At 49.3% G+C, this 18,545-nt stretch overlaps 1 protein-coding gene across 1 annotated transcript in view; it reads right to left on the reverse strand.

Annotated features, from left to right (window-relative positions):
- Window positions 1-18,545, reverse strand: part of STK10 (serine/threonine kinase 10) — a 124,453-nt gene that overhangs the window by 53,039 nt on the left and 52,869 nt on the right. The window contains exon 4 of the mRNA XM_027520253.1: window positions 14,196-14,345. Coding sequence (XP_027376054.1) covers window positions 14,196-14,345 — 150 coding nt within the window. The remainder of the gene's footprint in view (window positions 1-14,195; window positions 14,346-18,545) is intronic.

The following is an 18,545-nucleotide window of genomic DNA, read 5'->3' on the forward strand; positions in this document are numbered from 1 at the left end:
TGTAGAAAAATCAACTTACTACGTTTTACACCAGGAGTCAATATAGTGTTGTCAACAAACAAACAAACTCACAGAAAAAGAGATCGGATCTATGGGGGGTTGGGGGAAGGAGAATTAGATGAAATTAGTCAAAAGGTACAAACTTGCAGTTATAAGATAAATAAGTACTAGGAATGTACTTAAATATGCTTAAATATAATTAAGCACAATAAATATATATATAAATAAATATAACATTACTATATGTTATATATGAGAGTTGTTAAGAGAGTAAATCCTAAGAGTTCTCGTCATAAGGAAAAAATTTTTTTCTTTTACTTTGTAACCACACAAATGGATATTCACTAAATTTATCATGATAATCATTTCATGGTGTATGTAAGTCCAATCGTTATGATGTAACCTTAAACTGACATAGTGCTGAATGTCAATTATATCTGAATAAAAATGTAGGGGAGAATAAATTAAAATTTTAAAACACCATGTGTGCTAAGCCACTTCAATAGTGTCCAACTCTGTGTGACTCTGTGGACTATAACCCACCAGGCTCCTCTGTCCATGGGGTTCTCCAGGCAAGAATACTGGAGTGGGTTGCCATGCCCTTCTCCAGGGGACCTTCCCGACCCAGGGATCACACCCACATTTCTTACGTCTCCTGCATAGGCAGGCAGGCTCCTTACCACCAGTGCCACCTGGGAAGTCCTAACAAATATTGAAATATTCAATGTTTAATAGAATATGAAAATATTTTATTGGTATATTTATATAGGCTCAACAGGAAAGGGAAAGGATGCATATTTGAATATATTGTATGGTTGGAATTATACCCTACCTCCCCCCAAAAGAGCAAAACTACAGTTTGAATTATTGGAGGAAATGTACTAGCTTGCTTAAATCGTTGTCCATGGGCAGAGAGACAAGATGAGGTTTCTTCCACTTTTCTGAAGTTTGCCATTACAAAAGCATTTGACTTTCAGGATTAACAAAATAATACAATTTCTCTTTACACACATCCATCACCACCACCCATTGCTAAGGGAAGAAGCCAGCACCACAAAGAGGAATTTTCTCCAGTGCTCCAGCCTTCCGACGCCAAGCTCCACCTGGATTAAAAGCTGAACTCAAGAGGAAGCAACACACTGAGGGAACCACTGGAGTGGCAACAGCCAGCCGCCCTGAGAGCCGCCACCTGGGTCTGGAAGCCACGCTCGGCAGTTTCACTCAGACTCACACTTTCAAACCAGGAGCGGGTACGGCGCTGAGCTCAGCTACATGCTGAGCGACAGGCCTGAGCACGAGAGAGCGGGGCTCCAGGTTCACCCCTTCTGTGTCACTGCCTTCTTTCATCTATTCATTTAAGTTCATCTGGAACCACCCATGAGCTGGAGCAGAGAACACAGTGGGGAAAAAGCAAACTAAGTCCGTGCCCTCTGGCAACTCGAAGTTTAGTGGTGGAGGCAGCTGGCAATCCCATGAACACCAACTGTGTCTGTTCACAATTGTGTGACATGATGGGGAGACGGGGGTGCAGGACTCAAGAGACAAGGAAGGCGGGACCTGGAAGAAGTCCAGCTAAGGAAAAACCCAGAAGATTATTCGGCGTGGCCATCTCACATGCTTATGCGTCCTACAAAAAGCTAAATATTCTAGCAGTGCTGTAATGAGACGTTACATCCTACTGTTGATATATGTATGCTCTGGTATACAGATGTCATTTTGTTGTCACAGCACTACAGTGAAACACACAAATAAAAACTTAAATTCATAAAAAAAAATTTTTTTTTTTCATTTCCAGGCAATTCATTCATTCAACAAATATCTATTATGTGCCAGGCACTGTTGTAGGCACAGAGAGGAAACAAAACCTTCACCCTCATTGGCCTGTTTTTCTAGTGGTAGAAACAGGCCCTCCACACCATGGGACTCCTGGTAATGGGAAGGGCCATGCAGGGATAAGGCAGAGACAGGGCTGGTGCGTGCAGTTTAGACAGGTCAAGGGCTAGGGGAACGTATTTCCAGGCATAGGAAACAAGCTGGCTGGAGGGCCCAGGATGGGGAGGGCAGCATGGCTGGAAGGGGTGGTCTTAGATAAGGGGAGAGACAGGCAGGGGCCAGGACAGTTACCAAGCCTCCAAGCCTCAGTGTCCCCGCAGTGACACGGGGTGAGACTGTAGAACTCACTCTGCAGAGCTGCAGTGAGGATGAAACGACACACCAAGGCACTCAGCTCCAAGCCCAGCTCGTGGTAAGTGCTCCATCATGATAGTGAGTATTCCATGGGGTACTTGAGCTGTACTCCCGAGAGTCTGAGGCGGGGACGAGGACGAGGCTGTACTGAGACCTCCTCCTGGGAATGGTCAGGACTGCTGGCCTCTGAGCCTTAGTCAGTGCTAACTGGACAAGAGCTACTTGGTCAGCTGAGGGAAGTGCTCACAGGACAGGCTGGCTACTGGGGCTGGAGAGCTGCTGCCTTTCAGGGTGGGAGCAGCAGCAGCTACAGGGTGAGATGCAAAGCCCAGGAAACCCAGGTGAGGGGCCAGCTCTGCCCTGTTGGCCTGGACACGTCACCACCCTTCTGGACCCAGGGGTGAGGACGGGCACCCACGTGGGCCTGGCTCCCCATATAAACACCAACAACGGCTGACATGCCATCCCAGAACACCTCTGAGGAAGAGGGACTGCCTCTCAGACCCAGGGTGAGGCTTCCAGGAGAGACACTGGAGCTGGCTACTCCCATATCTCAGCACCCACTGGTCCCTTCCAAAGAAGGGAGTGGAAAAGCAGAAACCACCAACTTTCAAAATGACACACAGTTGGTCCCCAGGGTCCTCCCTAAAACAAGCGCCTGCCAGCTTCTTGGGTGGTTGCTACTTCCGCTTCTGGGGCCCAGGCTGGGGGGGGGGGGTCGGCCCCTCCCCGAAGCCCAGGAACCTTGGGCTGTCCCTGGGCAGGGGGCAGGGGGGCCCCAGCTGTTTGCTCCCTGAATGGACTTTATAAGCCATGTCCCCCGACAGGTAGACGGCTGCTCTCAGACAGTTCAAAGGGGATTTTCACCAGGCAGTCTCTGTGGTTGAAAACATTCCTCTCTCCCCTTCTCCTATTTTAAAACAAGAATCAGAGACAAAGCAGCAGACATGTGGGGACTCTATACACTATCACTTCCATAAGGAAAGAGGCCATTTCTGCTTTGTCCACAGCTGTACCTGATGCTGCATCTGCCACGTGAAACACTCAACAGGGCTATCAAATGAACAAGATAAATGAAAAAACAGGAAAAAAAAGACAAAACTGGGCCTTAAGACATATGTTTGCGGGCCTTCCCCACCAGTCCACGGGTAAAGACTCCATGCTCCCTGCATGCTGCAGCCAAAAACAAACAATGGAAAAAGAAAACATGTTTGACAATAATTCTACCTCTGGAAATAAACCCCAAACCGGACTTCAAATACACATGGAAGCTTCTAAAGCATTATTCAAAAGAGGGAAAGACTGGAAGTGACCTGAGCTGCTGCTGAACCCTGACTGGCGGACAGTTCAGGAAACTGAGGCTCACTCAGACCGTGGGCGGAGGAGCCTGGTAGGCTGCAGTCCATGGGGTCACTAGAGTCGGACACGACTGAGCGACTTCCCTTTCACTTTTCACTGTCATGCATTGGAGAAGGAAATGGCAAGCCACTCCAGTGTTCTTGCCTGGAGAATCCCAGGGACGGGGAGCCTGGTGGGCTGCCGTCTGTGGGGTCGCACAGAGTCGGACAGGACTGAAGCGACTTAGCAGCAGCAGCAGCAGCAGACCATGTAATCACATGCAGTTCGTAAAAAGGATGAGCTTGCCTTTGTGCTAATTTGGAAGCTGGTCCATAACACGCTATTCCCTCCAGCGTGCTGACAGCCCAATGCACAGTGTGAAATGGACAGTGTGGACTCCAGTTATATCTTAAGAAGAACGGCACGTGCATACTGTGAACACACAGACGTCCGTAAGCACAGAAAATGGTCTGGGAGGCCATCAGACTTAGTCGTGACCACCTCCCCGGGAGTGGGGCTTTGGCGGGGGCAGTGTACGCCATGAGACTTAGTCATGACCACCTCCCCGGGAGCAGGACTTTGGAGGGGGCAGTGTACGCCATCAGACTTAGTCGTGACCACCTCCCCGGGAGTGGGACTTTGGTGGGGGCAGTGTACTGAGGTGGCCTTACGTTTTTTACTGTGTACACTTCATAGAGAGTGTGCATTGCTTTTATGGTTTGAAAAGCTGAAATACATGTGGTAAGTTGCGGGGGTTGTTTTTGTTTTTAAGTAAAACCCGGTGGGGGCCAGGATGTGGTAAAAGAACTTCACACTCTGCGGGGGGGTGTGAACCGGCGCATCCAGCGTGAAGGGCACTCTGGCCTCAGGAATCAACGCCGCCTGACACACCACACCCATGCAACAGTCCTGCTTCTGAGCAGCCCTCTAAACGGTGCGATCACAGACTGAGACCCACACACACACACACAGGCATGCCCGTCGCCACACCACCCAGAGGGTCGTGCGAGAAACCTCACGAGACGCCCAAATAGCCAACCTCGGGGGATTCATAAGTTAATCATGGTTTGCACAAGCGATGGAATGAAAGAAAAATATGAAGTAACCATGTTTCTAAGGAACGTTTAAGGATATGAGGGGTTATCTGATATTATTCAATTTTTTTAAAAAGCTGACTGGAAAATATATATATATATATTAATATAGGTATATATACCATGATCTCATTAAAAAAAAGAAAAACTACATGTTGATCTAATAAAAACTACTATTTACTGACAACTTATTGGGTGTGCTGCTGCTTCTGCTGCTAAGTCTCTTCAGTTGTGTCCGACTCTGTGACCCCATAGATGGCAGCCCACCAGGCTCCCCCGTCCCTGGGATTCTCCAGGCAAGAACACTGGAGTGGGTTGCCATTTCCTTCCCCAATGCATGAAAGGGAAAAGTGAAAGTGAAGTCGCTCAGTCGTGTGCGACTATTAGCAACCCCATGGACTGCAGCCCACCAGGCGCCTCCGCCCATGGGACTTTCCAGGCAAGAGCACTGGAGTGGGGTGCCACTGCCTTCTCCAGCTGGGTGTGCAGCACTACCCAAAGAGGCTGACGTGTTATCATTTGCCTTCCTCTACATATCACCTTGCATCTCATCAGCATATATATTACTATATATTTATCATTTGTATCTATGACCCTTTGGGACAGGGAAAATTATTATCCTTATTTTACAGATGAGGACAGTGACGTTTAGAGAGATTAAGTAACTTGTGGATGGTCGCCCAGCATGAAGGACAGATGTGCCTCTAAGTCTGTGTGCTTTACCACTCTCTGGTCCCACTGTTCTGAGCAGAGAAAAAAGACTGGAAGGAAGCTGACAGTGGTACATTCCGGCAAGATCAGAAGGGACTTTAATTTCCTTCTTTGTGGGTCTTATTCCTAATTGTCTATAGGGCTATATCTACCTATATAGTCATTCTTAAATATATTTACTTACTACCAAGGCAATGCTGATTATCAAAAATTCAGACATTCACACAATAAAAAGTGTCCATAATCCTGGCAGTGATAAACACTTATGAAATTGTTGCATCTAGCTCTAGACTTATTGATATAAATAAAAATCACATATGTAAATAAAATCATAAAAAATTGTCTGTGTGTGTGTGTATATACACACACACACACATGCTGCTGTATAGTTGCTTCAGTCCTGTCTGACTCTTTGCAATCCTATGGACTGTAGCCCACCAGGCTCCTCTGTTCATGGAATTCTCCAGGCAAGAGTACTAGAGTGGGCTGCCATGCTCTCCTCCAGAGGATCTTCCCAACTCAGGGATCGGACCTGGGCCTCCTGAATCACAGGCAGACTCTTCACCACTGAGCGACCAGGGAAGCCCATACATATATGTATATGTATGTATGGGAAATGGCAACCCACTCCAGTATTCTTGCCTGGAGAATCCCACGGACAGAGAAGCCTGGTGGGCTGCAGTCTTGGGGTCGCGAAGAGTCGGACACAACTGAGCGAGTAAGCACATATATATACATATATATAAAATTTTCAGGTATTTGCTGCTTTTCAAAGAATGAAATCGGATTAAACATACTATTTTGCAACTTGTTTTTTTCCCTTTCACAGTATGTACATACATCTTAACAAAAGATTATCATTTTCTACAACTTCATTTTCAATAACTGAAAAAGATTCTACTGTATGACATACCATAACTTATTCAAATAATCCTCTACCGGAGTAAACTGGATCACTTCTGATTTCTTGCTGTTACTAATACTGCTGCAGTGAATACCATTGTACATATCTTTCCATACATGTGTAAACTGCACACATAACTTTTACAATCAGAAAACTACATAACAGTATACATGCATTACATATCACGCTCTGTGCACACAGGGAGGCAGTGAACAGCATGAAGTTATACAGGAGACTCTCTCATCTGTCCCCTTAACTGCAGGCGACCACAAGAATCCAATATAAGAGCAGCCTTTTCCCAGACAATGCCAGGCAAGCTAGAGCCAGCCGCTGCCCAGCAGCCCTCCTCTCCTGGACCCTCCACCCCATGCCCAGGGGGTCCACAGTCCAGCTAGGTCAGGGCTTACCTGAGAGCTTTCCCGGTAGGCCTCAACCCAGGGTGGTGCCACCTGCCCCAGGAAGCATTTGGAAATAAATGGGCAGTCAGGCTGCCACAGCAAAGAACTGCTGCCGTTTAGTGAGCAAGAGCCAGGGATGCTGCCCTTCCTTACGTGGCAAAAACTGTCCCATCGAAAACGCTGGCAGTGACCCTGCAGGCAAACACTAGCCACAGGCCTCACGGTGCAGACAGAACAGTGAAGCCTCACCGAGGGTTTAGGACCTGCTAAAACTGGGGTAGGGATGGGAGAATCAAAGGCTTCCACCACCCAGCCCTGGGAGCCCAGGGGCCTCCTTCCTCTGGATCAGGGCAGCCAGAGGCATGCCTGGGCTCAAAAGAAGGAGGTGTCTACCAATAACCCATAATCTCTCTCATAATAACTACCAGGACATCTGTCTTCCTAGGAATATCACGGAAACAGTACCAAGCAGGGAAGTGAAAAGATTCTACAGTGATTTGAGACAAACTATTTCTTGTTTCTGAGCCTCATTTTCTTCATCTAGTAAATGGGGTCATATCTTTTAAACTAATTAATTTTTGGCTGCATTGGATCTTCGCTGCTATGCACGAGTTGCAATTACCGGCTACTCTTGGTTGCAATGCCCAGGCTTCTCTTGTTACAGAGCACAGGCTCTAGGCACGAGGCTTCAGGAGTTGCAACACTCGGGCTCAGTCGTGACTCACAGGCTTACTTGTCCCTTGGCATGTGGAATCTTCCCAGACCAGGGATCGAACCCGTGTCCCGTGTCTCATCCACAGTACCACCAGGAAAAGTCCAACGGGGTCATATTATACAACCAACTGTGAGACCGAAAGAACTGCTCTATTTTTCTATTTCCATTTTTGTTTTGTTTTTCAGGCAACCAGGTATAGGGGACCCCTAATAAGGGCTTTGTTTTCCCATTTAGTCCCCTCTGTCTTCGGCCTCCCACTCCCACTGCCTTCATCCTCTCTTCTCTCCCATAACTCTTCATTTTTCTAGTCGTTTCCCTTTCTCAAGTCAATTGCAAATTCAGTCCTTTGTTTTCCATCCACTTCCACCTCACTCACTCCCTTTTCTGGGTCGCTATTACTCCAACAGGCTGTGTCAGTCTAGAGTAGACAGCAGTTGTTTTTTTAGCAACTCCAAATCTTTTCTGCTTCTGGAAAACCATGTCCCCCACCCACAACCACACTGTTCTATGGTGGCAAGGGAGACTGTCATATTGATACATACGCCGGCCCAATTCTCACAGGGTGACTACAAGCCGGGCCAGTCAGAGAAGCCTGCTTGCTAGGCCTCCCCAGTTGGACCGGGAATCTGCATCTGAGCCACGCTGGGCCCATCAGAACTCTTCACTGGGATTATTGACTCTGAGATGTGAAATGCTGTGGCTCAGCTCACTCTGCAGGAGGTGGTACTGGGAAAAGTGAACACTTAGCCAGAAGCTGCGGAGAAGGCAATGGCACCTCACTCCAGTACTCTTGCCTGGAAAATCCCATGGACGGAGGAGCCTGGTAGGCTGCAGTCCATGGGGTCGCTAAGAGTCGGACACAACTGAGCGACTTCACTTTCACTTTTCACTTTCATGCATCGGAGCAGGAAACGGCAACCCACTCCAGTGTTCTTGCCTGGAGAATCCCAGGGATGGGGGAGCCTGATGGGCTGCCGTCTATGGGGTCGCACAGAGTCGGACACGACTGAAGTGACTTAGCAGCAGCAGCAGCAGCCAGAAGCTGTGGGTGAGGGCTTACACTGAGAGCCTAACCAACATGCACAGAAAGGCAGAAACCAGGGACATTCAGGGCAGCAATGTTTTCCAGGGTCCAACCACACATCTCCAGCTGCAAATATACAACTTGCATCTGTCCCAACAAGGTTCCGTATACCCTATACACACATTATCCTGTCTGCCTTAAGTCACATGAGACCAGCTTCTATCATCTGCCACCAGGAGAGTCTAAGGAGGGTAGTGGTTAAGCACTTGGGCTCTGAAGCCAGTTGTTCCTCAGACTAGCTTTGCGACCTTGGGTAAGTTAATTAACCTCTCTAGGTGCCAAATCCTTCCTCTGTAGAATGTTAGCAGTCATCTGTGAGGATTCAGTGAGTTACATATTAAACACTGGCTCAGTGCCTGGTCGCCATCATAAAAGAACCAGGACTCCAGCCTGCTGGCAGCAGCAAAAAGGGATTTGGGGTTAGGGTCCAGGTTGGGGTGAGAGGCAGGTGATTGGTCCCTGCCAGGCCCACCTGCTAGGGCTCCTGAATATCAGGGCGCTTTTGGGAACTAGGGATCCTGCAGTGTCATAGGCTGCTAAAGGAACGGCAGTGCTCGTTTCTACTACTTACTGAGCACCCACTATGTGTCGGGCTCTGTGTCGGGCACTCTGGTTTTTAGGGCAGTTCAGACCTCATCTTGGAACTTGAAAGATCCAAAAAGTTGTGAAATTCCACTCCCATCTTCAGAGAAGCGCCTCTGGGGAGAGGAACACGATTCTCTGGAGAATGAGGACCATTCCTCCTCACGACAACACTGAGTCATTCCTCAGCCCAGGAAAAAACTCAGCGTATGATAGGCCTCTCTGACGGGCTGGGCACCTATAGATGCTTTGCGTGTAGTGTCTCATTAAATCACCATACCAACTCATGAGGTAAGAACTATCAGCCCAGTCTGTCTGAGGACACTGTGGTTCAAAAGGGTTAGCTGACTCATCCAAGGCCAAGGACAGATCCAGGACAAAAACACAGATCTTTGGACCTCAGAGTCCTTACCCTACTTTATATCTGAACTGTCTCAGACAGCAGACACTCTTCCTTTCTCTCTCTGCACAAACGGATCCCCACCAGCCAGGGAAAACTTCTTCACACCCACCCAGAGCTGGAATGCCTGCTCTGCTTGGCGACTATCCAGTGAATCTCAGAGGAAGTTTGAAATCCTAGACAGAAGTAAACACTTAACACGAGGAAGAAACCAAATGCCTAGCAGCAAGAGGAACATTACCCTTAGCTTCCCTGTGATAGTTACTTTGTGCTTTAGCTCACAGGTCACAACTCTGCAGGGAGATTCTGTTGTTACACCCATTGCACAGATGAGAAGACTGAGGCCTGAATGGTTAAATGTGTTTATTCAGCTCAGAAGTGGCAGAACCAGGATCTGAACCAGGCTTGTCTGTGTCTAGGGCCCACACTTTGCTCAGTTCACTGTGCTCCTTTCCATTTATTCCCGTTCCACTGAGAAGCACAAACAGTGTCTCCAGTGAGGCCACATCCTTGCCTGGGAGGCAGAGCTGCTGAGCAATTCTCTAACACAGCCCTGGGTTGCATAAGGCCATGCAGGGGAGTGGGGGTGCCTCCAGGGGCCCAAGAAGAGGCAGACAGACTGCCACCCCACCTCCCAAGCTTCCTCCACTGCTTGCCAGGCTGCAGATTTCCGGCCCCAGGGGGAAGGATGATTTTCCAAAACAGAACATTAGGTCTCAGCAGGCGTCCACACCACAGCTCCCAGGGCCCAGTGGTAACTGTGTAAATACTCGCACACTCAACTCCCCCTGAACGGTTCTTCCTCCTTAGTTGGCTTCCTGGTTTTCTCAGCAGCCTCTGCCAAGTCACTGGGAAAGCTGACGCCCCCATCTGCTTACGTCCCATCTCTGCTGGGTTCCAGGTGGGATTCTGGAGTCTGCTCGGGAAGTCAGTGCCCCCACCCCCCGGACAGCGGGGCCGTGGTGGGGGAAACAGCATGGGAAATGAGGCCCCACCGGGCACATCCTTGCCTGCTGTCTCCACCCTGAGCTTCCCCGCTGACCCCTCAGGCTGCTGCAGACCCAGGCTCTGTGTGTCCTGCCTTCTCTGTTTGACACGTTCTTGAAGGCTGAGCCGAAGGTTTGCCTTGAGTTCCCCAGGGCACATGAGACTCTCCCGTCCCAAGACTCTGCCTGACCTGGCCCTTCCTGCCTTCCCTCCACCTTTGACAGAGCCGGTCCACTAGCAGCCGGAGCCAGAGGGACGCGAGCCCAAACTCCGCTGCTTCTCGCCTCTGTGGACCGACCCTGAGCATCTCACGCTAGCATGGGCTTCGGTGCCACACCATGATGGGTACAGTTCCCTCCCCTCTCCCAAGTGTCCCCTGGAGTGCTGAGTAAATGAGATCACATCTAGAAAGCACTCTGTCTAATGGCTGGTGTCTAGATGATGCTTCAGAGACCCAACACATATGTGTTATTATTTTTACCATCACTCCCCACAAAATATACTACCGGGCCTCCTTACTCGGCGCCTCTGCCCACAAGGCTGGACCTCTCTGCCCAAGCTGGTTTACCTGGCAAGTACCTACCTGCCTTTTCACAACCCAGCTCAAACTATCCTCTCACCAAGTCTCTAGAATCATAAACACCCAACCCTCAGGCCCAAGTAGGGGAACAGGCCACCCCTCCCTGCACACCCGCACCCCAGCACCGGCTCCTTCCCCAGTCCCGATGCTCCCGTGTCTCCCCACTGGCCTGGGAAGCCTGCAGGAGGAGGACGGGGGTCTCTGTCCTGCCGTCCCCAGAGCCCAGCACAGGACAGGGCTTGGCACACACCAGACACGACAAAACAGCAGGAATTACAGCTGGCTTTTCTGGAGAGCTTACTCTATCTTCTTATAACCAGTATCACAAAGCTCTGGATGAGCCTTCATTGTCACTTCAGTTATACAGATGAGGAAGTCCACAGGCAGCAGGTGAGGTGACATGCATATCCAAGGTCAAAGAGCTGGGCGCAGACTTGGATCTGAACCCAGGTCTCCCTGGCCTTCCCTGGTGGCTCAAACAGTGAGGAACACGCCTGCAATGCAGGAGAACTGGGATCGATCCCTGGGTTGGGAAGACCCCCTGGAGGAGGACATGGCCACCCACTCCAGTATTCTGGCCTGGAGAATCCCATGGACAGAGGAGCCTAGTGGGCTACAGTCCATGGTCGCAAAGAGTCAGACATGACAGCGACTAAGCACACACACACTCTCAGGCTCCAGGGTGCAAGCTCTTAGCCTCTCCAGCTAAGAGGATGAAACAGGAGGAAGGACAGCCATAGCACATGGGGGCTGGGCCTCAGGGTCCCAAGGAGCCGTGTCTCCAGGAACAGAACCGAGTGTGGCCTCGCTCATGCCTGGTTATGAGAAGCCCTCTCACACAGCTCACTTCAAGAGAGCACCAACCTTACCCTCTTGGGGACAGAGAACTTCTAACAAGCTCCCAGGTAACGCTGATGCTACCACTGACCAGGCTTTGGTTCCTGAGGGTTCAGAGCTGAGGTTCTCCAAGTGTGGTCCCTCGGATCGGCAGCATCAGCTGGGAGCTTATGAGAAACGCAGGTTCTTTGGCCCCCTCCACAGACAGAAACCCCAAGAGATGTACCCAGCAAGCTGAGACTCAGAAGCCCACCAGGTGACCAAGAAGCACTAAATCTGAGAACCCACTGGTCTCGCATCGCTCGTGTAAGACCTCCAGCTCTCGGCTCCCAGTGGCCTGGGCTCGGCCCGCCTCTGTCCTCAGCAGGTCTGCGGCAGGCCCTCCCGTCTCTGAGCTCCGGAGTCCTCAAAGCGGGGATGGAGGAGCCGTGCCGTGTCTGTGCCAGTCCTGATTATCGCTGAGGTTCTCTATCACAGGGGCTCGCTGGTGCTGCAGGTTCTTATGGACATAACTAAAATGTTCCTTCAAGAGACGAAGGTAGGGACTTCCCTGAGGGTACAGTGGTTAAGAATCTGCCTTCCAATGCAGGGAACATGAGTTCAACCCCTACTCAGGGAACTAAGATTTCACATAACCCGGGGCAACCAAGCCCAAGCACTCCAACTACCGAGCCTGCCCACCCTGTGGCCTGTGCAACTCAACCAGAGGAGCCCGCACACCGCAACGAACACCCTGTGAGCCACAGCCAAGCCCCAGCACAGCCAGAAACAAAGAAGGACACGGAGGGAGCTGCTAGAGAAACCGCACACAATGACGCTTCTGAGTGAAAAGCTCAGGGCTGAGGAAGAGGAGCGGCTGCAGGTGAATGAACTATTTACTCTCAAAGGAGGATGTCAGTAGAAAGTAGGGGCGAATGTAGTTAAACGATTAACAAGAGATTGCCATCTCTCTACTGTTAATATCACCCCCTAAATCCTCTCTATCCGCACATCCTTCTACGGACAAGGCAGGCAGAGGTAACTCAGAGCCAAGGTCTGGAGGGTGAGACTGCACGCACTTTCTGACTTTCCCTTTAAACCTTCCTGCACTGTGCGCATTTTCTATAACAAACACACAGAGCTTTTTCATCAAACAATGAACATCATTGCTTCAAAAAATAGCATTATAGGCATTTATACAACAATGAAGGAGTAGATGCGGGAAGAGTTAAAAGCTATTGTCTCGGCGGTGGGGACAGGGAAAGGAGGTAGTAAAAGCAGAGGACACAGACGTGTGTTATTTTGGTTTAAAAACGTATTAAAAATACAAAGAAGTTATGACACATGCTACCACATGGATGGACCTTGAGGACATTGTGCTAAGAGAAATAAGCCAGTTACGAGAACACAAATGATTGCACTTGTAGAGAGACCTGGAGGAGAACGGTGGCTGGCGGGAGCCGGGTCAGAGAACGGGGAGGGACGCTGCTTAATGCGCACAGTTCGGGCAGATGACGAAGTCCCAGAGACGGGTGACGGTGGCGGCTGCACAGCAGTGTGGATGCATTTTGTGCCCCTGAACTAGACACTGACAAATAGCTAAAATGATAAATTTTATGTTATGAGGATTTTGTGTGTGTGCTCAGTTGCCCAGTGGAGTCCAACTCTTTGTGACCCCATGGATTGCAGCCTGCCAGGCTCCTCTGTCCATGGGGTTTTCCAGGCAAGAATACGGGAGTGGGTTTGCCATTTCCTCCTCCAGGGGATTTTCCTGACCCAGGGGTTGAGCCCACATCTCCTGCATTGGCAGGTGGATTCTTTACCACTGTGTCATCTGGTAACCCTATGTATATTTCACCACAGTTGGAAAAAAAACGAAGAGAGGGGATCCATAATGAAAAAAAAAATAAGGTTTCGATATATGCCCCTGATGTACTATTTTCCACCTGCAAATGGACCTCCATCTGTCACTTTCCCTCAAATTCTATCAAAAGCAGGAGCACAAGGGGCTGGACCAGCGCCTCCTTGAGGCACTGCCAGCCCGCGGACGAGATCATGGTTGGCAGCGAGGGGCTGACTGTGTGCTACAGGGTGCTGGGCCCCCATCACCTCCACAGACCAGGTTCCAGGGGTCTCTCCCCTCCCCTAGTTGCAACAATCAGAGATGTCTCCAGACACCGCCAGTGTCCCTGGGGGATAAACTCTCCCTCAGTTGAGAACCCTGGGTTAGATGCAGCCACAATAGGAACCGTGCCCCGCTGACGCGGACAGACTAGAAGGACCTCAGCATCCCATGGGAGTGCGGACTCACACTCCCTCCTGTCCACAGAGGCTGGGCCCAAACCTCAGGTGGGTAGTGCGGGGCTCTGCCTTCCCACCTCGCCCGAGATGCCCCTTACCCAGCCTGATGTCCCCCTCGAGGGTCATGAGCACGTTGCCGGCTTTCAGGTCCCGGTGGATGATCTTCTTGCCATGCAGGAAGGTGAGGGCTTCCAGCATCTGGCGGCAAACCACCTGAATCTGGGGCTCAGTGAGGCCTCTGTCCAGCTCTGCAAACAGAGAGGAGAACATGTCAGTTCAGCAAGCGTTCAGTGCAGGCCACTGCAAGTCAGGCTCCCGCAGGCACAGAAGCACACCAGCCGCCAACGTGCTTGAGCCCTTACTGTACACCAGGTACCCTGCCAAGCACTTTTTACGCCACCTGCTTTGGGCTCACAGTAACCCTATGGGACAGGCACAGCTGTTACCCCATTTCACAGGTGAGACTGATGCTCAGAGAAGTCAAGTCACTTGCTCAGGGTCACACAGTAGGGTCACAGATCTGAGACTGAAAACAGCCAGCTGGGCTTCAGAACTCAGGTTCACAAACACAACGCTTCTGAAGGGCAGAGACCCATTCCGTGAGCAGGTCCTGAGTGTCAGGCTCCGTGCTGCGTGCAGGGTCTCAAGAGAGGCATGGAAATGATAAGCAGTGCTGGGAACACGTGGGCGTGGGGGCGAGGGAGGGCAGCAACCCCTTCTACCTGGGGAGGCAGGAGGCTCCCCAGAGGAAGAGGCTCTGAAAAACGGTAAACAGGCTGCTGGCGATGGTGGGGCACGAGATGTGGGAGGAGAGGGGCCATCGCCAAAAGCCTCTGGGGCACTAGCTGGAGCCGCAGATGCACTCACAGACACAACACACACAGACACACACACTCCACATACAACACAGTGTCCACTGAGAGACGGCAGGGCTGTCTTCTCTGAGCAGGTGGGGAGCACAAACAAGACTATTCCTGCAGGGGCAACAGCAAGTGCAAAGGACCCCCCCCCCCCGCCCCCCGCATGGAGAAGTGGAGGATACAGGTCGGCAGGAGATGTGGAGGCTGCGTTTTCTTTGAAATCCAATGGGCAGTGCAGGAGAGGTTCTGAGAGGGACAGAGATACAACCTGAGCTTTGCATTAAAAAATTCCTCCTGGCACAGCAAGTGAAGAGCTTGCAGGGGAACAAGAGTGGGCAGGGGCTTAGCTGGCAGCCACACGGTAGTCCAGGAGGGCTACATGGTGGCCAACCTTCACAGAGGAAGGATTCCTGACAGGGAGGTGGGAATGACAGGGTGTGCGACTAGTGGGTGCAGTGGGAGGAAGGGCATGAGAAGAGCCAAGGATAACATCCCATGCTCATTGCTTTGTGAGCCATCATGATTATTTATTTCTTTTAAAAATATTTTGGGCATGCCAAGGGGCAAGTGGGTTCACAGAAACCCACACTCCTGCATTGGAAGCTTGGACTCTACTGCAGAACCACCAGAGCAATTCAGTTCAGTCGCTCAGTTGTGTCCAATTCTTTGCAACCCCATGAACTGCAGCATGCCAGGCCTCCCTGTTCATCACCAACTCCCAAAGCTTGCTCAAACTCAAGTCCATCGAGTCAGTGATGCCATCCAACCATCTCATCCTCTGTCGTCCCCTTCTCCTCCTGCCCTCAATCTTTCCCAGCATCAGGGTCTTTTCAAATGAGTCAGCTCTTCGCATCAGGTGGCCAAAGTATTGGAGTTTCAGCTTCAACATCAGTCCTTCCGGTGAACACCCAGGACTGATCTCCTTTAGGATGGACTGGTTGGATCTCCTTGCAGTCCAAGGGACTCTCAAGAGTCTTCTCCAACACCACAGTTCAAAAGCATCAATTCTTTGGCACTCAGCTTTCTTTATAGTCCAACTCTCACATCCATACATGACTACTGGAAAAACCATAGCCTTGACTAGATGGACCTTTGTTGGCAAAGTAATGTCTCTGCTTTTTAATAGTTAGTCATGGCTTTTCTTCCAAGGAGCATCTTTTAATTTCACGGCTGCAGTCACCATCTGCAGTGATTTTAGAGCCCCCAAAAATAGTCTCTCAATGTTTCCATTGTTTCCCTACCCATTTGCCATGAACTGATGGGACCAGATGCCATGGTCTTAGTTTTCTGAATGTTGAATTTTAAGCCAACTTTTTCACTCTCCTCTTTCACTTTCACCAAGAGGCTATTTAGTTCCTCTTTGCTTTCTGCCATAAGGGTGGTGTCATCTGCATATCTGAGGTTATTGATATTTCTCCCGGCAATCTTGATTCCAGCTTGTGCTTCCTCCAGCCCCGCGTTTCTCATGATGTACTCTGCATAGAAGTTAAACAAGCAGGGTGGCAGTATACAGCCTTGACGTACTCCTTTCCCGATTTGGAACCAATCTGTTGTTCCATGTCCAGTTCTAACTGTTGCTTCCTGACCTGCATACAGATTTTTCAGGAGGCAGGTCAGGTGGTCTGGTATTCCTATCTCTTTAAGAAATTTCCAGTTTGTTGTGATCCACACAGTCAAAGGCTTTGGTGTAGTCAATAAAGCAGAAGTAGATGTTTTTTCTGGAACTCTCTTGCTTTATCGATGATCCAAAGCATGTTGGCAATTTGATCTCTGGTTCCTCTGCCTTTTCTAAATCCAACTTGAACATCTGGAAGTTCACGGTTCATATACTACTGAAGCCTGGCTTGGAGAATTTTGAACATTACTTTGCTAGTGTATGAGATGAGTGCAATTGTGCGGTAGTTGGAACATTCTTTGGCATTGTCTTTCTTTGGGATTGGAATGAAAACTGACCTTTTCCAGTCCTGTGGCCACTGCTGAGTTTTCCAAATTTGCTGGCATATTGAGTGCAGCACTTCATAGCGTCATCTTTTAGGATTTGAAATAGCTCAACTGGGATTCTATCACCTCCACTAGCTTTGTTCGTAGTGATGCTTCCCTAAGGCCCACCTGACTTCACATTCCAGGATGTCTGACTCTAGGTGAGTGATCACACCATTGTGGTTTTCTGGGTCATGAGGATCTTTTTTGTATAGTTCTTCTGTGTATTCTTGCCACCTCTTCTCAATATCTTTTGCTTCTGTTAGGTCCATACCATTTCTGTCCTTTATTGTGCCCAACTTTGCATGAAATGTTCCCTTGGTATCTCTAATTTTCTTGAAGAGATCTCTAGTCTTTCCTATTCTGTTGTTTTCCTCTATTTCTTTGCACTGATCACTGAGGAAGGCCTTCCTATCTCTCCTTGCTATTCTTTGGAACTCCGCATTCAAATGGGTATATCTTTCCTTTTCTCCTTTGCCTTTAGCTTCTCTTCTTTTCTCAGCTATTTGTAAAGCCTCCTCAGACAACCATTTTGCCTTTTTGCATTTCTTTTTCTTAGAGATGGTCTTGATCACTGCCTTCTGTACAATGTCACGAAACTCCATCCATAGTTCTTCAGGCACTCTATCAGATCTAATCCCTTGAATCTATTTGTCACTTCCACTGTATAATCATAAGGGATTTGATTTAGGTCATACCTGAATGGTCTAGTGGCTTTCCCTACTTTCTTCAATTTAAGTCTGAATTTGGCAATAAGGAGTTCATGATCTGAGCCACAGTCAGCTCCCAGTCTTGTTTTTGCTGATTCTATAGAGCTTCTCCATCTTTGGCTGCAAAGAATATTATCAATCTGATTTCGGTGTTGACCATGTGGTGATGTCCATGTGTAGAGTCTTCTCTTGTGTTGTTGGAAGAGTGTGTTTGCTATGACCAGTGCATTCTCTTGGCAGAACTCTTCTTAGCCTTTGCCCTGCTTCATTCTGTACTCCAAGGCCAAAGTCCTGTTATTCCAGGTATCTCTTGACTTCCTACTTTTGGATTCCAGTCCCCTATAGTGAAAAGGACATCTTTTAGGGTGTTAGTTCTAGAAGGTTTGTAGGTCTTCATAGAACTGTTCAACTTCAGCATCTTCAGCGTTACTGGTCAGGCCATAAACTTGGACTGCTGTGATATTGAATGGTTTGCCTTGAAAATGAACAGAGATCATTCTGTCGTCTTTGAGATTGCATCCAAGTACTGCATTTCAGACTCTTCTGTTTACTACGATGGCTACTCCATTTCTTCTAAGGGATTCCTGCCCACAGTAGTAGATATAATGGTCATCTGAGTTAAATTCACCCATTCCAGTCCATCTTAGTTCACCGATTCCTAAAACATCGATGTTCACACTCCTGCCATCTCCTGTTTGACCACTTCCAATTTGCCTTGATTCATGGACCTAACATTCCAGGTTCCTATGCAATATTGCTCTTTACAGCATCACACTTTACTTCCATCACCAGTCACATCCACAACTGGGTGTTATTTTTGCTTTGGCTCTGTCTCTTCATTCTTTCTGGAGTTATTTCTCCACTGATCTTCAGGAGCATATTGGGCACCTACTGACCT

The sequence above is a fragment of the Bos indicus x Bos taurus genome, chromosome 20 (genome assembly GCF_003369695.1).
Source record: "Bos indicus x Bos taurus breed Angus x Brahman F1 hybrid chromosome 20, Bos_hybrid_MaternalHap_v2.0, whole genome shotgun sequence".
Classification (NCBI taxonomy): domain Eukaryota; kingdom Metazoa; phylum Chordata; class Mammalia; order Artiodactyla; family Bovidae; genus Bos; species Bos indicus x Bos taurus.